Here is a 27,384-nt window from a genome sequence, read left to right as displayed (position 1 = left end):
AGAGCCCCACTGATCTTTACTTCAGCACCACCCCAGGGACAAAGTGCTAATTTTACATTCTAAGTGTGATACCATGAAATTCTCCAAAGCCAGTTCAGCTTTCTCTGAACGGCCGGTCCTCTAGCTCCACCTACAGGACAAACTAAGCCTCATCACTGCACAGTAAAGAAAACACAGTGTAAGTTCAAGCAGGAAGACTGTTTTACAAACTAATTTAAACATTCATTCATCCTGTCATCATTCATTCATGTCACTCCTCCTCTCAGTCTCTTCTTGCTCTGCTCATCTGTTCCCCTCTCTTCTGCATTTCAGGCTCATTTCAAATCCCCTCCACCCTAGTCCTCTGTAGACCACCTAATCAGAGTCCAGCCCTTCAGCGTACCCTGCATTCTTCTTTCACTACAGCCACCTGTGTCTAGCATCCACAGGGCGGTGGGTCCTGTCCTGTTCTTGGCCTCATGAGCCCTTCAAGTACACAAAGTCATCACGGTGGAGTCTAATCATCAAAGATATTCATGTTTATCATATTCTCTAAACATGTGAATTAAATAACTGTTAACTCAGCATGAAGTCTCTCCTAATAAGAGACATAGGAGTACAAATGCACTGGTATAGTGTATCATTAAATAATTGCGTGTGGCTCATGCGAGTCATGTCTTTACCTCCTCCGAACCAACCCAGCTCCACACCTACAGGCAGGTGACAAATAAAAGGAGAAACCTTATACTTCAGCCCTGACAGAATCTGGTGACTCTCTTACTCTGTGGGGGGCACTTTCATAGCATGGCATGAGTCCACTTATTCTTTTCAAAGAGGACAGGTCATTCAGAAACACACTGCTTTTTGTTCTTGTGGTGGAATTCATAGATAGACCCAGGACATAGAAGACTCAGGAGACTCTGGTGGCTTACGTTGAAATTGTTTATGTAGCCTTGATCGAGGAGGAATGACATTAACAATACACAGGCAGGAGAGTGCAGTGCAGTGACAAGTCAGTTCCATCAGACTGTCCCTCTGGTGTGGTATTGGCCTGGAGACACTAAGTCTGTCAAAACATACAGATATGAACAGAAGCTGGAAGAAGGGCCTTGATCACTAAAGTAACCCTGTCTTGCTTATCACCCAGCTGCGTCTGATGACATGAAGAACGACTCTGCTCCTGAATAGCATGCAACCCTGAAGCTTAACCTAGCAGGCCTCAGCGAAACAATATGTGCCAGATCCTGGCGCGTGTTTGTGTATGTTTTGATTGTGTCCCATTTCTCATTCCTATTATCTGCGACTCATACACTATATGCCTGACACTAGCTTCTTTCATACAACCCTCTCAAGGTTTGATAAATACTTCTTGCCCTCAGTACAAATTTCAGTGTTTAGACCACGACCCATCACTTCGCCGGCTTCAGAGGTGCTAACCTAGGCAGGCCTGTGGCATCGGCAGTATAGGCAAATGCTAGGGGCCGCTGCTGTCCATAGGGGGCGCCACAGGCACCCTAAATGAGTGAGGAAGAAAATTTGGAGATAATAGGACAAAGAACATTGTTTTAATTAATATAATATGGGATTAAATTGCAGAGTGATGCCAGTAAGCTTGTGATTCACTTTTGTTTAAAAAAAAAAAGGTTTGCAAAGCAGTTTTTGAAGTCTATAAGTGTTCATGATTTACTTGGTTTTGTTTTTATCTTTACACTTTGGAAGCTGGTAGCTTAATTAGATAGAAAATGTAGGCTAGGCTTAAATAAACATGTTGCTTCTGCTCTGCCTTTTCAGTCATCACTTAATACATTACTGTTGCCTTGTTGAAAGTGTCTGCACTCTGAAAATGATTGTGTTATATAATGACTGAATAAATTCTACAATTATATTATGTATTTTTAAATTTGTGTTTTTTTCCCTGCTAAACATCAGTGTTCCTACCATTTTATTAATGTTCTTTTAGAGGTCATTTTTATTTTGAAATAAAGAAAACCTGTAAAACACCAAGCTTTATGTCAGTCGCCTATCAGTGTCTATGTGATGTGATTGTTGGTGGAGTTGGTTACAATACAAGGGGCACCAGTTGAAATCTTGCCCACGGCACCAAGTCGGTTAGGGCCGGTGCTAACAGAGGTGTTACAGAGACAAGACAGGATCCCTGAGAGCCAGCAGAGCAGACAGCAGTGTGTGTGTTTAGCACACAGGAACTTTTCCCAGGAACATTTGGAGGAACTCTGTGGGTTTAAACAGCAACAGTAGGGTCTAAATTTAGCTCTGGGGTAGTTTTTCTACCCCTTGAAAAGTCCCTACTTGAGGGGATAGAACTTCCCAAAGGTCCAGGAACTTTAGGGGGCGGGGCCTGCAATGCTGAATGTTTCATGATTGGTAGAGTACCCTCAGGGTTGTATTTTCAGATTCAGATTGAAGGTGTTTTTTTCAACCGAAGGAACTTTACCCCTGAACTATGTGCGTTTTGACCGGAGGAACCAGGGTCTAACTTTAGTTCAGGGGTAGTTAATCTTCCCCCTGAAAAGCCCCTGCTTGGGGGGTAGTACTTTTTAAAAGGTACTACTTTCGGGGGGCAGGGCTTGCAATGCTGAACATGTCTGATTGGTAGATTAACCGCAGTGGGTTTTTTCTCCGCCCGCTGTCCACAATAACATCACACACATCTGTGATTCACTTGATTTCTTTCTTTACTTAAAAAAAAATAAAATGTTCTATCTTTTTTGTATGTCTACCCGCGACTTCAGCCAGCAGTCGAAACGCAGACAACAATGGGGGTACAGGAATTTTTTTGTTCCGGGTAAAGTAGTTCTGGGAGCTAAAAGACCCTGGAACTCTTGGTCGAAATGCACCTTAAGATAGCTTGATTGATCCCAGAAGGGCAATTTAGTTCCCCTGCTGTCAAAAATAACATCACACTCACTTAATTTGATTCACTAAATTTAATAACTCCTTAACATTCGTTTTCTTTGAGCCTGGTAGCCTGACAGCGTCTTTGTCAGCTCCCGGTGTTACAGTTTGAAGAGTGACCCTGTAAACTGGAGACCTTGACAGGAGTCTTCAGGAATGCATCCTAGTTTTTTATTTCAATGTCAAAATATCTTCATCAGATAAGTCACTGGTCTGATTTGCATTCAGGCTGCAGTCGAAACACAGACAGCAATGTGCCACAGGAACCGTTTAGTTCCCTGAAGAAGAGTTCCTGAAACTTCTGGTTGAAAAGTACCTTTTGAGTGCATCACTTGGGCTCGTGCAACACCATAACACAATGTTAAATCACACTCGGACACCACTGTTACATCAATGCAGAACAATATGAAAGTATAAAGGTGTGATGATGGTGGAGTGCGGTTACTGCAGTGTCCCAGACCCGCAGGATGAAAGAGGCTACTATTAACGGCCACTTCAGATTGGGACTAGGTTTATGGCAATTGGCTCAACAAAGTGGTTCTGGGTGCTTTCATACATTCTTGGGGTTTGGATTTAGACACATCAATGGACTGTATTTAACAGTCTTTTAAGCAAGATTCCTAATATAATATTGGACCAAGGCTGAGCCCAAGTTTACTGTGCGGTAATAAACTAGAAATGTGCCACATAAGTGTCTTCGAAGGTATTAAAGGTAAACTTTCTAGCGTTTCGACCTGGGCCCAGGGACTGCAGATGTAAATTCAAGTCTGAGGTAAAATGTGTTTTTAAATGTAAAAATAAAATGCATGTTGGAGCACTGTTGGTCTAGCGGTCTATGTGTGCACCCCATAAGCAAAGGCTATAGGGTTAGCCACTCTCTACTCCCCAAAAATGTCCCAAATATAGAAAAAATAAAATAAAATGAATGATATAAAAGACCAATCACCTATCGGTTATTGTATTAAGATAACTTTATAAAAAATGCAAAATGAACATGAAGCATGGAGTACCGTAAGAGGCAACAGCAGATAAGTGTTTGGACTTTACAACGTGATAAAGATGCGAACAGAAACATTTTAAAAAAGCATTTCTTGATAACTCATCCACCACGGCCTCTCAGGCTGACGTGGCGTAGGCTGGCTACCTGGATTTTCATCTTAATCATCCGGAATTTCATTCATCAAAACAGGAAACAAGACATGACATTGAACTGAATCAGTAGTACAAACTCCACAAAAAGAAGAGACAAAATGTAAAGTACCATACATCGCCAAAAGTAAAGCAATACCAGTGCAACTGCAAGCGTCTGTTTGCTCGTCCTGTGTCACCCAGAAAGACTGAAATATCTGCCCCCGACCCTCTGAACCAACGCTGAGACAGGGGCAGACGCTCCGGCTCCTGAACTCCTCGAACAGAAGTGAAACACAAGTATCGTCTTTAGCGGAGAAGTCAAACAGGGGTTAAAGGACAGACAGACAGAGCTTTACCATTCAGGATGGAGAACTCTTATAAAAAACAAAGACATCCTTTGGCGTCTGAGCAGGTAGCTGCTAACTGAACTGAGACGAACCTCGCACAGAAAAACAAAACAAAAAGTGTAGGCCTACTGATGTCTGGGTGAGTTGTTTCCCTGGGTTGATCCAGTGTTCAGTTCATACCTACATCAATCTAACATTCACACAGCCGTATGTGCGTCCACCTGTCTGAGCATTTACAGCATATCGTCGTCTTCCCCTCCTCCGTACATGTCGGCCAGTTTCTTGAAGCGTGGCCCCCACTCGCTGAAGCAGTCGTAGTCCTGGTCTCCGCTGCTCGACGAGTTCAGAGAGGACAGGCTTCCCGCGTCAGAGCCGCCGCCCTCGTAGTCAAACACCAGCAGGGAGTCGTAGGGGGGCGCTGTTGGGTCGTTGTCAGCTGCCTTCAGGTTCTGAAAGCGGAGCAGCGTACACATTTATTAATGTTTAAAACAGAATTAACAGATCCTGAACTCACTACATGACAGAAAGGGCGTCATGGGGTCTGATTCAGATGCTTCAGAGCTTTATTCTGAAGTATTTTGAAAATGCTCTTTTAGCATCGATGGTTTGTAAGAGCTCCTCATGTTATCACTTACATCATCAATGAAGTTGCCGATTTCCTCTGGGTCGGTAGGGCGTGGTCGGAAACGAGGACCTGCCATGGAGATTGGCATCACATCGTTCCTGAAGACCTCAGGCCGGTTGTCCAGACCGCGGTGAAGAACACCCAGATCATAGTCCTAAAGAAACACAAGCAGAGGTTCACGTCAGTACTGGAACATCTCTACCTTTGCATTGGTAAGATAAATATAAAATCTAATCACAGGCAGAGGTATGACTGTAAATAGTAACGGAATAAGAAGAACCTTTTTAGAACAGGTTTGTTTCAAATGACAGCTGAATAAAAAAAAAGAGACCGGTATTTCATCAAGAACTGTCTTCAACACACATTTAAGATAGGCCACCTGTATTTTGAGTGTCAGACTAACACAAGACTTCCATCAGAAGTCAGTCTCGACATGCCCGATCAGAGACGTCCGTGCCGTGACAGATGGGAGACGGACCTGACACAGATCTGGTGGAATTTGGCCATAAATACTTCTTAGATCCCTTTAAATATCTAACAGCCGTCTTTACTTTGCTCATATATATTTAACATGAAATCAGTTGAAGTGGAGCTTCAAAGTAAGATGTAGAATTGAAGCATAATTTTAATTGTGCAGCAGTATTATTAAAATTCTGTTGAGGGTTATTCTGTCTGCAAAAGTTGTCAAGTTGTGTTCTGTGTCCAAACCCACAAAAAAGTTTTTAGTACTTCTTAAATCACTGTGTGCAGTTACAACATGCATTTAACAGCAGTGATGGTCGACTGTGGTCACTCTTCCTGCCTACACAGCGGTGTTAGATCCTGCTTTCAGTCACACCATGACTTGTTTTGGTGCCTGTCTTGTTGAGCCTCATCACAAAGAAATCACACCCTTCTGAATGTACCTGATCGTCCTCTCCGCCTCCCTCTTCATCATAGAAGTAGATGTTGTCTCTGACGTCGTCGTCCTGCAGCAGTGGCTCCTTCTTCTCACCCTTTCTGCGTCTGGCGAACAGCAGCAGCAGCAGCACCAGCACTGAAAGTACAAAAACACAAAAGGTGAATACAACACGCCCACAACATGAAGTCACCACAAACACGAGACCATTTCCTACAGAGCAGAGACGACAAGGGTGAAGAGAGATTCTGTGAGCACAAGTGATGACCAGGAAAAACAGCGTTGTTCTATGAGACCCGGATAAATAAGACAATCATCAGATTGAAGATGCAACTACTGTAACTTGCTAAATGTTGCAAAGTGCTCCGTCCCTAAAACTATGACACGCACCAAATTCATTCAGATTAAACTTACTGAGCAGCAACAGGATTCCCGCCAGTATTCCCAGGATTAGAGGCAGGCCGACACCACCGGCCCTCCGGTCTGTGCAGGTCACTTCTTCCCCAGAGCAGTCGCACACTTTGGCCTGGATGGTGCTGTCCTGCTCCTCGCCCTCGTTGTCTGCGACCCTCAGGACCACTGTGTACTCTCCTGGGGGAAGCTCCTGGGCTAGATTCAGGATGATGCCCGTTTCTGCAAGAAAAGAAGAAAATGTCTCAAACTTGGTGCACAAAAGAAGACAAATGAGTTCCTCCTTTAGGCATCAGATGGGTAAGAAGCAGCAGAGGTTTATTTGTAGCGGTGAGGTAACAGTTGACGTACTGGTTTCATTCATCCTGGCAGTCCAGTTGGACTTGGACATGCCCTGTAAGGAGACGCTGTACGGAGAAGTAAAGCCCGGTCCATCTTTATCCGTCACTGACAAAAACTGAGAAATCGAGTTCTTGTTGCACACCTGTGAGAACAACACAAACACAGTCACGCATATGTGTCTACTACAACTTTAATCCCTATTTCACCTCTGAAGATGGAGTGATTATTAATTCCTTTGGCTTCACTCATGCAGGAATCTTGAAGTTAAAGTCTTCACCTTTTAAGACCGAAACGCCATTTTGAACTCTAACTAGTTACGTCACCTTTAACTTTCTTTTACTATACGATAGATTGTGAAAAATGAACAGTCTAAAGTTTATGACAACTCCTATAAAAGACTGTCAATACAAAGACCGTAGTCAGGCTGGAACTACTATTTTGGATTTGCTTTGCCCAGCTCTTCCCTCCGCTCACCCCTCTTTTCCTCTCTTTTGATGAAGTATCTCATTCATGTCTTTGTGTATAGTTGAATGTAAAGAGTCATGTTTGTTCAGACGTCTGCTGTCTGTTGTTCGTCCACATAATAGAAAGATAAATCAGCTGTACGCCGGTGTCTGGTTATTTCCAGCTACGGGCCTCGCCGTGGTTCTCCGGCCACACAGAACTTAAAAAAGATAATGATTGTGATTTCTACAATCTGAAAGCATTCCTTCACGATGTTAGATTAGATTAATCTGCAAACGCAGTTAAGAGAAGCCTTTCCAAGCTGATAGCAGTTTGACGGTACATCAGAGGCTAATTCTTGGGTACGCAAAATGTCAAACTGATCAAGATTTAATGCAGACCTGTGATGGCGAGGCTGACGCTGACTAACTAAAACATATTAAGAGCCAAATCTTCTGGAAAATTCTCTGTTCACCATAAATAAATAAAAAAATAGGTTTCCTAAAATGCTGAAAGGGAATTTTTAAGGGCCTTCAATTTTACTAAACTGATTTAATGACTTCCACTGTTCTTTAGGACCCTGCACACACCCTGTCTTTGAGTTTAATCTGTCACAGGTTCTGAATTAAAAACAAGTCAGTTAAAAATCAGCATTTCAAATCACAGGATGAGTGTCATGAAAGGAAACGCACGCTGATGAAACGCTCTACGATGGTCGGTGCATTGTCGTTGACATCTTCAAGCTGAATCATTAGAGTCCCCGTTCCTGTGGCTGGGACTTCATCTGTTCATGAAACAAACACAAACACAGTCATCGTCAGGAAAGCTTAAAGCATTCTGGTTCAAAAATAAAAGAGTCTATTTAGCAGTGCTGAAAGTCAGATGAGAACCTACCGTTGTCAATTGCACCGACGAGTGCTGTATATTTGTTGTCCTTCACGAAGAGGGATTCTCTGTCCATTTCGCTTTTCACCTTGATCAGTCCTGTGTCTTTGTTCACGTCCAGCCAGCCTGCAGGGTCATGAACTATCTTGTACCTGTAGTGAAGAAGGACAATCACAGAAGTGTGAGGTATTATGCTTCTTTGTACGGCTTTAACAAATAGAAACGTGCTCTTTTCTCTGACACTTTTAACGTTTCTGTTCCAGATGAACTCTCAAAGCGTTTGATTAAATGAGGAGTCACTGTCAGGTCCAACTGCTACCAGGTGAAAGGTGAGTTTTGGAGTTCATATAAACCTGGGCTCTACTATTATATATACATTGTGGTCTAAATGACTTATAATGCTAACAGTTTGGGAATTGCTCCACTACATTTGCTACAGCAGACAGCTGTGAGTCAAGTTTTAACAGCTGCAGCGTGATCTTTCAGGTTAGGGAGAGAGTAATCTATGATGAGTCATGACTCAGACAGGGAGCTCATTTTAAGGTTTTGTCTCGGTAAGAATGCTGTTTCATTTAAGAGCTCTCCCCTCAGCTACGGCATGTGTTGGACTCTAGTCCCCAGTTTTATGCCTTGTTTATAAGTCTACACCGAATCGATGCCATAGCCCCCGCCATAGATCCAACGCAGAATGTAGCTCGATGTGCACCTCATCCAAAATGTAACTATGCGTTGAAACGACCTCAAGAAATGTGGTTGGTCCACTAAGCAGCATCGTATTTTGTGAATTTACAACATTATCTGAATCCTCATACACTCAATCTGCTCTGACCTCTCGTTTCTATTCTTCTTTGTAATAACTGCTGTATGATCAAACATTTATCAGCTCTAGTTTAATGTGGCACACTCACGAGAAACATGGACACAACGACGCACAAGTATGTTGTGCTCATGACTATTTCATGTCAACACAGAAGTATAAACCAGGCTTTCAGCAGACGAGGCTTTGAACATGTTAGAGTTTGAACTTACGTGACTTTCTGTTTGCGCGCGGTGTCCGGGTCAGAAGCAGTGTATTGAACCACGTCAGCTTCCAAAGCCAGATTTTCCTTCTTTGACACTGTCTTCTCTATAGGATCAAAGACCGGAGGCTCATTGACGTCGATCACCGTCACCACCACGGTGGCGGTGGCAGTGGGCAGCGGAGTCGCAAAAGGAGCGTCATTTTCTACGGCGACCAACAGAGTGTGCTTGGAGATTTTCTCAAAGTCGAGACCCTGGATGAGAGGAAGAAAACATACGTCAGAAAAACTAACTTTAACACATAAACATAAATAACATAAACAGCAAAGTGCATGAAAACAGCATGAACTGACAGTTATCCAGGTTTATTTGGTGACCCTTTGATCTACTTCCTACCTTGGCGGTTGAAATGATTCCTTCTTGTTTGTTAGGTCCAGTTTTAATTGAGAAAAGTCCTCCAGGGTCACCGTCCACAATGTTGAACTTGGCGTTCCAGGCTGGGGAATGCGGCTCGTCACCATCTGTTACCGACATGGTAAGGATCTGGACGCCTACTTTATTTTCTGGAACTGATGCAGCATACTGGGAGAGGGAAAGGGAAACATCAAGTTTAATACTCTAAACACATTACAAGAACACATTGTGCTACTTTAAATAAAGACGTAATCTAAAAATCAGAGACTTCAGATAGAAACAAAGGAAAACTGATAGCATTTTCACACAGCAGAGCAAACGGCAACTAACACAAGATGAGGCAAATATAATGAATCATAAGTAACTTTCTTGAAAGTCATCTCCTGTTTGTTTGTGCCTCATATTCCTTCTCTGTCATTTTCATCTTGAAGCCAAATGTCCGTGCACGAACATGTTCCTCTGTTTGTGGTTTGTAGATGGGAACGTAACAAGCTGCCCTACATGCCTCTTTTCGTCACAAATCCATGTAACAGAAAAATGAAACCTCACACTGCACTATCCAGACATTGTAGATGGTGTCAAATATTTAGCATCTAAAATTTCAGACATCTCCTGACCTTTTCATTTTCACTTTTCATGACTCATACAGACACAAATGGGGGGGTCGTGAGATGGCATCGAGAGTGGTTTTTGTTTTTTTTAAGTTATCCAAAAATAGTACATTTTACCCTTTAAAGTAAAAAATAGCAACAACAATGGTAGCTACATTTGAAATACAACCTTGAAAATAGAAGATGTATTGAGTTTTCTGCTTTTCTTTGTTGCCAGATGACTCCTAAGTTTAGGGTCAGTGAACAGTTAGTTATCAAAGCATCAGTAGAAGTAAGTTAATTCATAACAGCACAGGAAACACAGCCACATGCTCATATAGGTAAGCTAATTTTCCACAGACCAGCTAAATGAAGACACATCGATCGTTAACCCTCCCCCATGGTGACTTACAGTGACTCAAACCAGTGATCCACAAACCAGGTCATGAAAAACCCTCCCTGTTCCTCCATAATCATGCACATATAGGGTCAAGCAATTTGAAACTCAGCAGATGTGATGTGCCAAGTCAACGTGGCAAAACCATGACTGGACCAAGCGACAACCTCCTGTCTCAAAATATGAGGCCCATGCAGAAGTGTTATAAGCTGCAATTCATCAAGAATCCACTAGAGGCTGTCTGCAGAAACACCGGAAACCACATACACACCCATTCAAAAAAGACGATCTTTACAGCAGAAATAAACACGTTTACAGCATGGTTCAAAAAACGGCTTCGGTCTACGTAGCTAATGTCTCGATCGGCACACACTGTACGGGGGTGAATTTCTTTCTAACGCGATGGTTTAGAAGATTAAGATTAAGATTACGAGTTTTTGTCCAAATAAGGACATGACTGACTTGACTGACAGGCAGGAACACATAGCTGTTTGCTAGGAGGCTCAAACCCCACCTCTTTAAGTCACACTTTGTCTGGTTGAGTTTAGCATTACCAATATGGCTGCCGCAGACCACTGGCTTCAAAACAGCGCTAAGGAACAGATGGGGGATGTCAAGGATACTACGTCCATTATTTACACAGTCAATGGACTGCACACCGCCTCTTCACACAACAGAGTCAGAGCAGAGAGTGAACGCTGTACTTACAGAGGGCTGAGTGAAGATTGGAGCGTTGTCGTTGCTGTCGGTGACCGTGAGGATGACATTCGCCTCCCCCGTCAAGCCTTCTCCCATCATGTCTGCTACTTGTACTTTCAGAGTGTACTTTGGGTATTTCTGCAAAGAGAGGAACACAATGAGTTGAACAATCATCACATCTTAGAAAAATCATCCGGGTTATAAGACTTTTTAAATCACTAAGAATGTAAAGAAAGACAGTCATCAAGGTGAGCATAGAAACAAACTCTGGTGGTTTACTTTGGAGGTGGTTTCCAAGAGTCGTAAGAGTGCCCTCAAATTACACTCAATATACCAACCGCCTTTCAAACAGTACTTTAATTATGGTGAGCTGTCTGGAATAAAAAGTTAGTGTGTAAAAGCAGCTAGCTTATGAGGTGTACTGTCATTCACATCCATTGCACTTTCTAATGACCCGACAGGTGACAAAGAAATGAAGTACAGTAAAGGAGAAGCCATGACATCTTCTTCATATCTCTTGACTTGTGCGATACAGAGAACATGCAAACTCCACACAGCTGCCTTTACGGCCCGTCTTGGTGATTTTGTTTGATCTGAGGAAGTGTTCGCACTTGTTCAACAGAGCCAAATCAAACAAGGAAATGGGGAAGATTGAGACAAAGACCTCCTCTACAGTTGAGTGTTAAAGATGTGACTGTGTTTTAAGAGCCTCACCTCTCTGTCCAGACCACCAGCGTTGATTCGGATCGCTCCAGTGTGGGAGTTGATGACAAATAAGTTATCGCTGGGCAGCACGGGGTCCTGCGATAGAATACGGTAGCGGATATCTGAGTTGTCTGTGTTTGGCTGGTCAAGATCTGTGCCCAACACTTTAATGATCTCATAGCCTAGAAAGAGAGGAGAGAAAAATTAGTAAAAAAAACATCAAAATCAGAACCTCAAATCATTCAGACCGCTACTTCAAGTTAGAAACTGACCCACAGTTCATGCACATCTTCATCATCCCGCTGGGCTTTGTTTAAGTAGAAATACATTTTGCCCTTTATGTCTTTGTTTTATTTAACTAGATTAGCCGTTTGAATTTCATCATTTCATTCCATCCTGTGTTGGTTTTCGTTCTATTTTTGTTCTTCTCTGCAATCTTCCTTTGTACGTTATTCTACTCTACTCATATTTATATCCTGATTGCAATTTTTTAATCCCACTGTTCACACTTCAGTGGGCGACAACAAAGAAGAACTTGACTTGATCTTCAGTCTTAATATTTAAATCTTACAACCTGTGCTTCCTCTTTATAAATCACGACAGCATCTCCTCAGTTTGTATCGAGTCCTTACATTAATTGTTTGTTTGTTTGAACCCTGTCTATGTACAAGGCTGGAGGGTGCTCTGTGTTTTTATTGATTTTCTGCTGACACGACACACTTAAGGTGCATTAAGATTAAGAGTTCCGGGGTCTTTTGGCCCCCAGAACTACTTTATCCTGAACTAAAAGGTTCTGTGCCCCCCATTGTTGTCTGGGTTTCGACCGCAGGGCCGAAACCCCGGGTTGACTCGATCATGCAGTACTCTTACAGGAGGACCCCCCTCATAACTTGCACATGTAATGTGCAGACAAACTTCTACAGGTGTTTTTAGCAGGAGCAAATCAAATCAAGAGACGGTACCGTTCGGTGAGGACTCGGGAACTTCTCCAATGAAGGTGGTCTGTTCAAAAGTTGGTTTGTTGTCGTTCTGGTCGAGTACGTTCACTATGATTTCCATAGGCTCCTCTGCGTTTCCTGAACCGTCTGCCACAGCATACGCTTGAAACTGCACACAGACAAACACAGTCCTGTTATACATCTGGACATGAAAGGTGAATCTGTGCACTGTATTCAGTATCACTGAAACAGAACTATGGGGGTCGTTAAGTACATTCTTGCCCCTGGTTGCACACTTCAGACTGTGATCTGCAGGTGGCAGCATTGTCCAAGGAGGACATCAGTGCATAAGACAAACTAACTATTCATGACAATGTCAGAAACAGACATCTTACTGCTTCAGGAAAGTAATCTCCATTTAGCTTTACATTTGTACAAACCACAGCCATGTGCAGGTCTGTATGACTGGTTTGCACAGTTTCAGTAACTCAGTGGTAACTCTGTGAACTTCTGTGTTAGCTGTGAATGATTGTTCACATGAATTCTGAGTGAGTTCAGTAGCTTCAAACAACCCGTCATGCACAGTGACGACAGAGAGCATGCTCACCTTGTATTGGTCTTGAGCCTCTCTGTCCAGAGGCTGTGTGAGATACAGATTACCGCTGAGTCGGTCCATGGTGAAAAGGCCTGCAGGGTGTTCATCAGCTCCTGGACCAGTGATGCTGTAGAAGATCTTCTTTATCTTATCCTCATTGGAACGGATCTGGAAAAACACAGCAGGCCTGAGTTAGACCACTACAAGGAAGCTCAACCTTCTTTATTGCACACTTGACCAAACACTGCTGTCATTGAAGCAGTGCTCCTGGCATTAATAAATCACTTAATGATATGATGAATAACACTGATTTTAAGACAGTTGGGGGCTTGGTTTAAAGTTTCTAGGTCACAGGTGATATCGTACAAATCTACAGAGTGCTGCTTAATGCATGAATGAGAAATTCATATGAAACACAAAAATTATCCAAGGTGGATTCTTGGCTGTCTAGCGTAAATAATACAACTATTATTATTATTATTATTATTATTATTATTATTATTATTATTATTATTATTATTATCAGTTGTAGTAGTAGTAGTATTATCACTCTTAATAGTATTAGAATTATTATTAATGTTATAATTATAATAATAATTATTATAATTATCACCATAATTATTATTTGCATCATTATTATTAATTTTATTAATTTTATTACTATTATTCTCTTACAGCACTCTTGAGTTGTGTGCATTTCCCTCAGCTCTTTTTGTCTTTCCTCTTCTTCTTGATAATCTTGTGGTGTCCTGAAGGAGACATGGTGCTGCAGCATCAGCTACACGGCTCTCTTAGCTGCAGTCCGATCAGTCCTGTTAACTTGCACGGAGCGGGCGAGACCATTTCGAACATGAAGTAGGGGTGAAAGGAGCCAGAGGGACCCAACAATTTTTCTAGATTGGTTCTGGTTTACTCAGATAATCTGAATCGACTTATTACCGATATAACTTTTTTTTTTTAAAAACAAACTAAAAAGAATTTGTATTTCATGTCAGTTAGGTCAGGTTTGTGTGATTTCTTTAGTTTTACAAGTCAGATAGTTTTGGTTATTTAATAGATATTTGTTTTATATTTTGTCTTCTACTCTCCCTAAAGTGTTCTTCATTAATCTTGTGAGACAGCTGGTGTTGGTTTGTTTGTCGTCCTTGGACATGAGGAAGCAGAGGGTCACTTTAATATTGTGCTCTCGTTTCCCCTCAGTTGGCGTAACAGGTTAAAAAAATAAAGCTGAAAACATGTTCATCACATATTCAAGTACCAATCTGATACCAATGTGAGACTTAAAGACAACAAGGTTTTATTATCAACATTATATGAATGAGATATGGTTGCTCATATTTTTATGTTATTGGAAAAGAGATAATAAGGGACTTTCTTTCATGACCCAGGAATAGAACGGAGTCTGTTGCTTTATTACTACGTATGTTTCGAAGAGGAGTTAACAAGTTACCTGGTATGAATAAATATCTACAACCATAGCTTCACTAAGGGAGGAAGAGGGAAAGTTCATGACAGCAGAGGAAACAAGACAACATACTAAAGACACGCTTAATACACACTGTAGTACCAAATTCTTCTCACCTGAGACACTTTGAGGGGATATGGTCCTCTGTCGTTCTCACTAACGTTGATGTCAGGAATAACCCAGTCCCTCTTCCTCCTGCTCAGTCCTTTCCGTGACTTAGGGAAAATCACAACAGGGACTGACGAATCGGTTCCACTCTGTAATAAAACAAAACAAACATATTTGGTCAGTGAGGGGTTGAGACGTACAGGATCCTGTGTTGCTTAAGTGAGTGATTGGTTATCTGTCCTGATTCTTTTACAGCAGAGCAGCCACAAGTCTGTTAAAAGTGCTAAAAAGTAATGTATGACTGTGCTTCCTTATCATCCATCAAAGTGTTGTGTACTGCAGCTTTAAGAGGTCCAGTTTCAGACAAAAGCAGTGAATGAAGAGTCAATATTTCCTTTACACAACACCATCATTTCATACATTTGACAGTTGTTTGTGTCTCAGAAATAACAATTAAAATGTTAAAATCGGTGTATTTTAGTTAACAGCCTAAAACCAAGAGGTCTGAAGAATCCATGTACAGCACAGCCACAGAGGGGCAGTGTTGATTCAGGATTTCTAATGTCCTCTCATGCAACACGGTCCACTGTAGTTTATCAGGAGCCTCTAGCTATATTTGTATTGCCGGTAAACCTGCCGACAACACATTCACCAGAAACAGAAAGATTCCTTTTCTACAGCACTCAAACCTACCTCTGTTTTAATAGTCGGGTCCACTTTAGGAAGCTCCTGGAGCTGTACATGATGCGTGTCGTCTTCATGGTGACGCCCAACATTCCCATGCTCCTTGTGCTGATGCCCATTTTGATGTTCGTGATGGTCCTTATGGTGATGCTGATGCTGATGCTCATGCTGTTGTCCATTGTGATGCCCGTGGTGTGGTCCATCCTGTTGTTCATGCTGTTGTCCATTGTGATGCCCGTGGTGTGGTCCATCGAGTTGTTCATGCTGTTGTCCATTGTGATGCCCGTGGTGTGGTCCATCCTGTTGTTCATGGTGTTGTCCATTGTGATGTCCACTGTGATGCCCTTGGTGTGGCTCGTGGTGTGGTCCACCCTGTTGCTCGCTGTGTTCTCCATTGTGATGTCCATTGTGGTGGCCGTGGTGATGCCCCTGGTGCACTATCCTGACGGTAACACTCATTTTGCGTCCACGCAAGTCTGTGTAGTTCACCAAGACGTCCACATGTCCGTCATGGAGGATGACTTGTCTCTTTACCTGGAGGAGACAAAAACACTCATGTTAGACATCTGTTGACAACGACGAGGACAACGATGGTTAGAGGATACCATCACAGGTCGACTGACAACATTATGATCAACAGTGTTGAAGCTGTTCATTTTAATCTCTGCAGACTTATTAGGCATATCTCAGAAATGAAAAAGATTATATTTTATTTAAGTTCTTTAAATGTGCATCAGGCTGAAACTACTAGAAATAACCATGAGATATTTGGCTTTTAAGCTCAATCCAGAGTACAGCATCCTTTAATCAACCCTGCTCACATTAGCTCTCATGTTAGCATCATCATCTAAATCATATTTGCTGTGAGGCTCAAAGATGAGCAAACTTTACTGACCACCAATGTCCCGTCTCGCTGCATCGTGAACCGCGTGTCAGCGCTGCGGACCAGGTATCCTGTGCCTTCTGTACAGACGGTGAAGGGCACTGTGATGGGACAGAGGAAAGAGAAATGCATTGAATTATAAGCACACAAAAGAAAGACATATCTGGCTGTAAATAATAAACACATCATGTAAAAATGATCACTCTAGAAAGCTTCAAGTGTCAGCTCTGTCTCTCCCAGGTTAACACATTAAACATCTTCTTCACTCGCTGCTCTACAGGCTGACGAATCAAGACACAAATACAATGTTTTAACACTGACCTGCAACAAAAGTAAAGACACAAACTGTCCTCAATGTCACCATTTAGAGGCTGCCCGGTAACAGCAGTCAACAAGACTGTGTCAAATCACATGAAGGCTCATTGATTTCAAAGAGTGTTAATACAAAGATGAGGTTAAACTTGAACTGTTAAACACAATATGTCTTTTGGTCAAAGAAGCTGGTAAAATGTTCAGTTGTGGTTCAAAGGTAAAGTTTGAATGTAGCTGAATCAGTCATCACATTTACATGATGTTCAAATAATTGATTTATTGTGTTAGCTTGACTGAAAGTAGACTTTTCAAATGCATGTAAACATTTTAGTCCAGCTGAAATCTCACTCAAAGTTTTCACAGTTGAACTGACACTTAGGTTGTGTAATCTGGAGGCACTATAACTGGTCTGACCTCTTAGAGCTGAAGCTGAGAGTGTTTTACACGCCTACCTGAAGAGCAGAGCACACGCCCAAGAAATGACTGACGACTGACCTGACTATGTTGATAAACCAAGTCATAATAAAGATCTGCAAAGATAAGACTGGAAGTCATGCTCCGAGTGAACATGAAATGAAACCAGCACTTTAATAGAAAGCAACCAAGGTTCTCCAGCCAAAGACAGATGACAGGATAACACTCATAAAGTTATCTTTACCTACACACTCAGTTATCAACAGCATAAATCACAGATGTGTCCACGTTTGGTTAACAGCTGAGAGTGTCCACCAAGCGAGTACGGTAAAGACCAGAGACTTGAAGAGTTTCTAAAGATAAAGCTGTGTTTGTTTGGCGCCACACGAGAAAAAGAGCAGGTCCAGACTGTAGTCTTGGTTTTATTATTTACTGAGGCCCAACTTCAACATGTAAAACAATAAATAACACTTGGCATGCATCAGCGGCAAGACAAGTTCTTCTTTTTGCAAACAGAAACCTCGAGCAGAACCAGACACATTTTGAGCAGCCCTGTATGTGTGAGTTTGACATTAGCAGGAATCACAGAGTGTGATAACTGATCGCACTCTGATTGGTCGAATGTTCACATAACAACTATAAAGGGGAGGCCTGACAGCGTTAAGTATTGAAGTGTTTTTTTACCTTGTATCTTTTTACATGTACACAAAAACCTCATGGAGCTACTGAGAATATATGAATGTACCTGTTTTATCTCAAGCAGGAGATTCTTCTGTTACTTGACTCTACAATATCAGATACTAGCTCAGCCATTCATGAGGATTCACTTTACTGTAGACACACTTGATTACAAAGGAGCAGCACCAAACTGACTGAAGGTTACTGCATTGAATAACAGCAGATTAACCGAGACAGTTTTCACCAGGAGTTTTTAAGAGACGACAATAAAAACAATGAAGGATGCCAAAAGGCCTCTCATGGAGGAAGAACCAGACTTGGATGGTACGCCACAAGGTCAAATGTTACCTTCTTCTTTAAACGTACAGGTGAGAGCAAACTGGATGACTAAGCTGGACTCACATGAGTCAGAGAATAAAACAGTAGGCTCCTTCAGTGCTCAGTTTCCTTATTACTCCACTGGAGGACAGTCAAACTCTTCTTTTGTACCTGTAGACTATTTGTGATAACTTGACGGTATAATTGGTGAAACTTAAATAAACCTTCATGCATATAAAAGCCAGAATAAGTGTCACACTCATGACACATTTTACTACACTGCTACACTATCAGCTCTAAATGCGTTTGCTGATTCAGGTTTAGCTGCTAAAAAAAAGGTTTGACTGTTTGTTCCTTTTTTTTTTTTTAGCTTTGACCTGATACTGCACTTCTGTTAGACTCATAAAGAGTCCACTTGTTGCTGAAAAAACAACAAAACTTGTGATTGATCAGGAATACCTTATTTTTCTTGCAGTTTGTGACAACATCAATAATAATCTGTGTATTTTGCCAATCAGTGCTTTTCAAAAAATAATAAATCCTTATTTGACTTTGTGAGAGTTACGTAGTTGGGTGGTGGGAGCATGCAGGCTGTGAGGACTGGACGATGAAGAACGTAGTGACCAGGTGGCACATTGTAACCTTGCATAGAAGAAGAAGTAACAGGTTTCATTGGGCGGGGGAGGAGGGGCCAACTTTGTGTGCCGTGTTTACAAACTGAAGCCAACAAATTCTAGTTCCACTGCAGTCAAGGCCTCTCCGCAGAGTTAACTTATCTCTGCGTAGATTCTGCATATCAGTGCTTCTGTGTGAAGGTAACCCCCACATCGAGCCCACGGCATCCTGGGAAATGCTTATGGGACACTTGTATTATAAAGTAGAATTTTTCTAAGGCTTTAAAGGCTGCACAAAGGGACAAAATACAGCGAAGAAGCTCATCTCTTGATCAAAAAGGCACAAATAAAGTTGAAGAACAACAGGGTAGAGCTTAACTGTAGCTGAGCAAGTCTACTAAGCTACACAGAGAGAACAAGACACCTTGTGTACACCAAGCAAACATAAGGCAAACAGACAAACACCTGCAGAGGCGGGAGAGAGACTGTGCTGCAGTAGCTGTAGAGAAAAACTGACAGTTTGTGCTGAAAAAAAGGCAAACTATCAACACAAACAAGAGTGAACTGAAAATGAAGAAAACACCAAACCCTCCCATGAACTGGAAGAGGGATATAATTGAGTGTTTGAAACCTTTGAAAAGCAAACCCTGCTAAACAGGCTCAGGACATTGTTTTGCCCTGCAGCATTACATGAAGTAGTGAGGGAGTGCAAGCTGAGACCTGAGGTTGTTTGGGCTTCATGTGAGAACAATGTGAACAACTAATCTGTGGAAGGCTGTCTGAGCCGAAGGAGTGCTTCACAAAAGGCTGAAGACTTTTATATCCGTGTGGCTGTAACGCCTGTCTGACTGCCTTTGTAGCTTAAGTTTTCTTCATTCTAAGTTATACATTAATACAGAAAATAAGACAGGTAGTCACAAAGCAGAGTGTTCTTACCTCTGCCCAGTCTCCTGCCTTGAGACAAGTGCTTTCTGTTCACTTTGAAAATCATCATATCCGCCTCGAATCCAGGGAGACATGTTGGCTCCTCAGTGGTGAGCTCGGCTGAGGCCTAAAAGACAAATAAACCTTTACATGAGTCATATGGACGATGGAGGCCGACTGGAAATACTTACACAAGAGTACAAGGGAAATACAGTTTGGCTAATGAAGTGTAAAAACAAGTATGACACAGGCCTGTCACAAGAAACGTCTCAGAGTATTTGGACCAGGTATATAGGGAAGCATAAGTAATAGGACATTTTTTTCACTTTGCATTTTAATATACAGCTCAATTTATTATTATTATTATTATTATTATTATTATTATTATTATTATTATTATTATTATTATGCATTGTATGTTAAGTTTGTTTTCGTTGTTGCCTGATATTTTTATTATTACTCTTTTTTTACATGTTCAAAATAAACACTTTTGAATCAAAATCAAATCAAAAATTTGAAATATTGCTGAATCTTATGAATTAGTTTAGTGTCAACAATTAAGAGTTGACATGTTGAGAATTAACTTAACCAATTTTTAAATTAAATTGAAATGCAGGGAATAACACGCATGATGTAAAATAAATTAAACAAAAGGGATTGTCAACAAAAACCAACAGAACACAAAAAACTAAAATGCCAAAAACATCATCAGCTAGTATTTAAAACAATGGATATGTGAAACTGTATCATGTGTTTATACAACTAATGAAATTACAGAGAAAATGGTTTTAATTTTCGTTTTTGTAAATCTATTTTATTTCTCAAATGTGTCAGTCATACAAAGGTATGACTGAGATACATTGAAAGGTTTGTTTTGTGTGGGTTATTCTGGTTGTTCATTTTGTCTGTTTTTATAACTAAACACTTTTTCTGGTCGTTTGAGTCTTGCACCTGACAAGTACACTAAAACCAAAAAAAACTACCACAAATAAATAAGACCAAAACTGTTAAAAATCTGAAACTAGAACTAAACATTAAAACTCAACCGGAAGTGGAAACAAAACGAATGAAAATGACGAATTAAATATCTATATTTTTTATAACCTTGGTTAAAGTACATTTTTTATACAAGTGTTTTTTTAAAAAGAGTGAGAAATGCTATAATGGCCTAAAATAATATGAAAAGGCATTTTTGTGAATTATCATCAACAAAATAATCATTGATTTAACGTGTTGGATGGAATTTAACCTGACGACGTCATCAACGGTAGAAGGGCGAGGTCCTTGTGGATCAAAGCGACGAAGACTCTAAAAATGGCGACCAAAGTCTACCTGACTGAAGTTTGCACCGACTTATGAGACATTATTATTTAATTTTGGTGACTTCAGACATGTCTTACATGTCTCATTCTAACAGAAGCGTTTATCAACGTAAAACTCCGCCATTATGGACTCCCCCCACACACACAATCATTACCTTTTAGTTAAACGAGGGTAAACCGGGGAGAGTGGGACTACAAAAAGTTTAACGTCACTAAAAAAAAGCTGCACAATTGAGACCCTGATTTTAGTGTAACGTTTTAAACTTCTTTAAAAAACACGGATAATGTCCACCCGGTTGATATGAGTTACTTGCAAAAATATGTTCCACATTAAGGTAACACACTACACAACACACGACAGGTATATGAGGAAGCAGCTGAGCTGAGCACCGACAGCAGGAAATCTCACCTGTAAAACCACGCTTAAAACAGCCAAAACCGCAAATCCCGCGGCACCCATGAGTCGTAAATCTTCTTCTAATATTCCTTTGAATGAAATCAAATAGTGAAAACAAGTGATAAATATATTCCTTCTCGAAATGTCGTCGAGGCGTCCTCTTTGTCTTGTCTTCTGAAGGTGGTTTCACTCACTGAGGGGAGTTCAGCCGGGCGAGCTGCTGCAGGTACTTTCAGCCTGTGACGTCAGCTCACAGGTGCGCGGGTTCCGGGTTCCTAGTATGGTAATACAGGCCGGGCACACCTGAAGGGACAGATACCGGGAGTTTCTGTCACTTCCTTCTCATGGATGACGAGCAGATGTGGAGATAGTAAGACTTATGTTGAGTGTGGGATCTGTTTCTCAAGCTACAAGAGAGGCATTTAACTCTTTCTGTCACATTTCCTCTTACTGACAATCACTCCCCCTCTCTTTTCTCTCTCTCTCTCTCTCTCTCTCTCTCTCTCTCTCTGTCTGTCTGTCTGTCTCTCTCTCTCTCTCTCTCTCTCTCTCGTCGCTGTCTGTCTGTCTGTGTCTCTCTCCTCTCTCTCTTCTCGTCTGTCTGTCTGTCTGTCTTTCTGTCTGCTCTCTCTCTCGTTCTTTCTGTTTTTCTGTGGGTGTCTCTCTCTCTCTCTTTCTCTCTCTCTCTCCTCTCTCTGTCTGTTCTGTCTGTCTGTCTGTCTGTCTGTCTGTCTGTCTCTCTCTCTCTCTCTCTCTCTCTCTCCCCCCCCCCCCCACGGTCATATATGCAACAAAAAGACAACCACTCATTAAATTAAATCAAATTAAACCAACTATGAATAAACGAACCAACAAGTATGTCTTTAATTTCTCATTTATAAAGTCTCAAGTGTGAACCACCATTAAAGTATCACTTCACTCAGTTTATGGAACCAGCCGAAAACCAGAGGTAGTTTCAGGTTCCACTTTTCCAAATAACAAAACAAAAACCCCTTCCTTTTTCAAAGTGGCATGGCACGGCAGGACAGGGTATACAAAAATAAATAAACATTTAAACAAAAAAAAACAGGACAAACAACACATACAAACAAGCGCTCTTTAAATAAAAGTAAGCTGATAGAAAATAAAAATAACACACATTGTTCGTTCACAACTCAAATGATGCCTCACTGAAACAACAGCAATAATTTCATCAACACATATGTGTATTTGAATATTTGAATATTTCTAAGTCCTTTTTCAAGAAGAACTGCCTCTACTGCCCCTTTAATACAAATATTTTTGTCTTTCCTTCTTTTTTTCTAAAGCAGGACAGGGTTTCTGAACGCACAGCAACACAGATGGGTTTGATAGTGATGCTATATTTACAGAGCACACAGTTAAAGCCCTCTAAGACAAGAAGGGCGACACACAAGGACTCGCCTGTGACTGTAAGGAATACTACTCAAACGCAGCCAATGCAGAGCTGCTAGAATTCATCTGCCAATAAGCTGTAGTACACAAAGTTATGAACTATTCTCGATAAACATGAATTATTGATCTCCAAGACTGGAGCACTTCCTTCATCTGTGCGTCGATCTCTGCTCCTGATTGTCTGTCCATCAGCTGACTGAGATACTGGGTTAATAGCCTGCACTGTGACCTGGTGTTTGCAGCCAGAGTGTCTGAGAGTGCACTGACCACTTATGAAGGTTGGAGGGGGTCCTCAACCAGGACATTTTGAGCATCAGAAGCTTTATTTCCTGTATCCTGGTGTATTTTAAGCACCAAGTTGTCCCCAATTTTATTTATTCTACCCCAGATTAAAAAAAAAACAAACATTTTGAAGTATGTTTATAAAGGAGCACCAAGTAGTGCATATTTACACTAAAATAATAAATAAGGGAAGATCTCTATTCAGAGTCAGATCACATGTCAATTTATTTTCATTGGATAAGTTCTCAGCTAAATTAAAACCAAATCCTGTGAGAGTGAAACTTTCATAGAAGCCAGTATTCTTAAAGTCAAAGAAGGTATCCAACTCTTACTGAAAAGACAAGAATAAATCATCAGATGATCAAGCCTAAACTCAAACTTCTATACACTATCCAAACCTTCTGATATAGTTTAATCTCCTCTCTTTAATTTATTCTGCATGATTCATGTCTGACAAACACATATTTAACCAAATTTAAAATGATTCAAACTCAAATTTGTTTCAAATGATGAACAAGTAAGAGTTAGTAAGGATTTCAGAGTGTGAATTTAAAAACAGAGTGACACTCTGTCTTTGCTTTCAGCATCTTTGCTGTGCACCGCCTTGTGTGTGATCTGACCATAGACTGTATAAATAATGGAAGTAGTATCTGTGATGTCACCCATCTGTTCCTGAGCGCTGAGCCAATCGTCGGCAGGAGCCATTTTTGAAATGTTGAATTCAACCAAACTTCTGTTGAGCTACTGTGAGGTAAAGAGGCGGGCTGTGAGCCTCCTCGCCAACAGCTACAGTGTTCCCGCCTGTCAGTCAAGTCAGTAATTTCCTTTAATGGGCAAAACTCGTAATCTTAATATCTTATGAGCTGCCACGTTCACCCCCATACAGTGTGTGCCGATAGAGAAAGTAGCTCTTCAGACTGAAGCTGTTTTTGTATCAGGCTGTAAACATGTTTATTTCTGCTGCTAAGATCGTCTTCTTTGAATTGGTGTGTATGTGGTTTCACGTGTTTCTGCAGCCAGCCTCAAGTGGACGCTTGATGAACTGCAGTTTATAACACTTCTGCATGGGCTTCATATTTTGAGACCAGAGGATGCCACTTGATTCTGACGCAGCTAATCACATAACACTGAAAACTAACAGGCAAACCTTTATAATCTAGTGTGGTCTGTTTGTAACCCACATCCCACAGGTTCTCCTATGTGACATAGGCAGCTTGATAATGCTGTGGAGGCTCTCTGTCAGAGTGCTGAGGCTGAGTAACATGTGCAGATAACACAACAGCTACAGTGGGTGGGCTCTGTGCAAATTTAAGCACGCACCCTTACTCTTAGCTGCTGCTAGTCCTGGGCAGAAACACAGCTAAATTTAATTAAATCAATAAAAAATCAATACAATATTTTAATCATTAGACTGATGTTTCAGCATCTGTCTTTATGCTTCAATTGCTTTAAATCATTTCTTTTACATTTCTGTCTTTCTGGTCAGTTAAAAAACAGTTCTTGGTTTGTAGTTTTCTACTTACAGAGCAAAAAAGGAGCTCACTCCAAGGATTACACACAAGAGGTAAAGAAGTCAGCGCACTAACTAACTTTTAATCTGGGAAAAGTAGCACAGAGACTTGCAACGGATGAGTTTCAGCACAAAGCCTTCAGTGGACATTTAGTTTGTAGTTTTTTACTGCCACACCACAAACTACCCAATACCAACGTAAAACAGATATGTAAAGTAAGGTAGAGTAAGTAGGTGGTTATGCAGAAGAATCCCAGTTCTTTCACAGACATGGGCCATCATGACTGCCAGTGCAGCAGACAGGATCACCACTGCACGAGATCTGATGGGATTTCAAATTCTAGGATATATGTACATTTATGGGGACGAGGTGGCAACCTCTGATCTCAAAATATGAAGCCAATGCAGAAGTATTAAAAACTGCAGTTCATCGAGCATCCACTTGAGACTGGCTGCAGATTCAAAGAAGTTCAGCAGAAATAAACACATTTACAGCCTGGTTCAAAAAACGGCTTCGGTCTGAGTAGCTAATTTCTCTATTGGCAAACACTGTGGGGGGGGGGTTTCTTTAGAACGCTGCAGCTCATAAGATATTAAGATTACAAGTTTTGCCTTAATAAGGACATGACTGACTTGACTGACAGGCGGGAACACTGTAGCGGTTGGCTAGAAGGTTCAAAACCTGCCTCTTTACCTCCCACCAGCTCGACAGAAGTTTGGTTGATGGCTCCGTGCGACGATTGGCTTCAAAACAGCGCTTCAGAAACAGATGGGTGACGTCACGGATACTACATCCAATAATTATACAGTCGGTGATGGAGACGCGAAAATGGCTGCTTTGTGCCCGTTTTCAACGGCTTTACTCCCTCATTAGTTCACAGCCAAGCATAAAAAGGAAACAGTGGCATACTATTAAGTAAATAAACCCTGTGTAGTGCTGCTTTGATTGAAAAGGCTCCTCAGTTCAAGACCACAAGCAACCAGCGGTGATGGGTGGTGTGTTACGTTACTGTAGACTGAGCTCAACTACTGTACCATTAGCTAGCAGGATTTCTATCAAAAAGCATAAACTGCACAGTGTGAACTATGCTGAACCTAATGGAAATAGTCCCACAGGAACCCCCTAACCAGACTGAGTTCAACTCATATTCAAGATTTTAAGGTAAATGTAAATTCAGGTGGTCCTCAGCATTTTGTATACTTTTCTAAATGCAGGGTTGCCTTTGGACTGTTGACAAAGAGTAAAAAAATTATCCTAAAACACATGAGCAACTTACATGAAGATGATTTCTCTATGAGTTGTCATTTTTCAATCAAAGACATAAAAGACGGGGAGCACTGCAGGGTCTTTTTTTCCACTAAAATTATGATCATTGATATTGGGACATATCCAGACTGCTAACAAGTAAACTGAGGCTTACGTCTTCATGCAGCAAGTATTGATTTTGAAACTTTAGTGTATGGCCAACTTAGCATAAATAGTGTTAGCTTCAAACAAGGATAATCATATACTTCAGCAGCATGTTAATTTAACTTTCTGCTAGTTTGGGGTGAGCTAATAGAGAGCCGGTAATTTAGTGCAAAGTGCATGCATGATAAAAAACAATGTGTATTTCATGTTTGTTGTGTTTAAATAACTCAAAAAAGAGTTATCATATACAAGTGTGAATGTCAATCAAATATCTTTGAACACTTGTAGTGACACTTAGAAAGTTTAGCTCTTCCCTCCTTTTCCCTGCCAGCAATGCTAGCTAGAGTACCAGATACATTAGCATCAGCCTACAGTGATCAACAGTGTAATATTTAATATTTAAGTTTAATATATGAATGTTTACAGAAACCTACTTGTGTAATTGTGTTGAAAACTGTCACAGGAAGAAACTAAGAACTATATAGTTTATTTAAAGGATGATTTCTGATAAATTTGTCCTCTAAATATGATGTTAGCTAGGTTATCTTGATAAGGTGCTACATAGCCAATGTTCTAAACTTAACTCAACACTTTTGTCTGTTTGCAAAACAATTTACGCCACAAATTCATACTTTATCATAACAATGATGAAAGATTTATAAATATAAAAGCACAGAATCTACTTACAATGAGAGGCAGACAGCCTGGAGCAGGAGGGTGAGCTGCAGTGAAGCTCAGCACTGAGACACACAGGTTACAGATGAATGGGGGAAACACTAGTGGTCTAATTTCGCACACAGCATGATCAGGAACAAAAACATGATTCAATTCATTATTATTAAATTTGTATTTGTTTATTTATTCATTCATTTATTTATTCGTTTTTTGTATTGTTTCCAGGTTGAACAATATTAATTTATTTAAAATTTACTTTACAATTTGATTTCTAAATGTGGAGCTGTATTATTTAATATTACCAAACAGGATGTTACTTAATCCTCTTTTTGCATTGCAGCTCAACACTTTTGTACCCCTGTAATGTATCAACCTCACTGTGAATGTCAAAGAGGCGAACGCAGTTTTCACAGCTGCAGATTCTTTCATGTTTAATTTGGATTTTGCTTTTACACTTAATATCTGTCTATGATTCTATAGTATAATACAGTGATTCATGTCATTTAGGAAATGCCAATGATTGAGGGCTGGGTACTGAAACACAGGAGGCTCTATGAAAAAGAAAAGTGCAGTTAAAAAATAAATAAACGTGAGATAGTTATTTTTCTAGGCCATGAACTTAGTTCAAAATTTAAAAAAAA

The 27,384-nt window shown here is 40.8% G+C and overlaps 1 protein-coding gene across 2 annotated transcripts; it reads right to left on the bottom strand.

Annotated features, from left to right (window-relative positions):
- Positions 1 to 3,841: 3,841 nt before the first annotated feature.
- LOC117811175 (B-cadherin-like) lies at positions 3,842 to 26,830 on the bottom strand. 2 transcript variants are annotated; one of them, XM_034681274.1, is made up of 20 exons: positions 26,756 to 26,830; positions 21,647 to 21,755; positions 21,465 to 21,541; positions 19,746 to 19,860; positions 16,486 to 16,574; positions 15,600 to 16,124; positions 14,915 to 15,055; positions 13,346 to 13,501; positions 12,763 to 12,907; positions 11,810 to 11,982; positions 11,105 to 11,233; positions 9,392 to 9,577; positions 9,005 to 9,249; positions 7,985 to 8,127; positions 7,783 to 7,874; positions 6,656 to 6,788; positions 6,308 to 6,526; positions 5,901 to 6,031; positions 5,006 to 5,149; positions 3,842 to 4,819 (listed from the first exon to the last, which is right to left on the bottom strand). In XM_034681274.1, the coding sequence occupies exons 3-20, from the start codon at positions 21,513 to 21,515 to the stop codon at positions 4,604 to 4,606; spliced, it is 3,033 nt and encodes a 1,010-aa protein (XP_034537165.1). In that variant the 5' UTR covers positions 21,516 to 21,541; positions 21,647 to 21,755; positions 26,756 to 26,830; the 3' UTR covers positions 3,842 to 4,603. The 2 variants fall into 2 exon arrangements, with proteins under 2 accessions (XP_034537165.1, XP_034537164.1); XM_034681273.1 differs by having other exon boundaries at positions 21,465 to 21,755.
- Between the last annotated feature and the right edge of the window lie 554 nt (positions 26,831 to 27,384).

The sequence above is a fragment of the Notolabrus celidotus genome, chromosome 4 (assembly GCF_009762535.1).
Source record: "Notolabrus celidotus isolate fNotCel1 chromosome 4, fNotCel1.pri, whole genome shotgun sequence".
In the NCBI taxonomy this organism is placed as follows: domain Eukaryota; kingdom Metazoa; phylum Chordata; class Actinopteri; order Labriformes; family Labridae; genus Notolabrus; species Notolabrus celidotus.
Note: the sequence above shows the minus strand (reverse complement) of the source record. Positions and strands in the feature narration are given on the sequence as shown.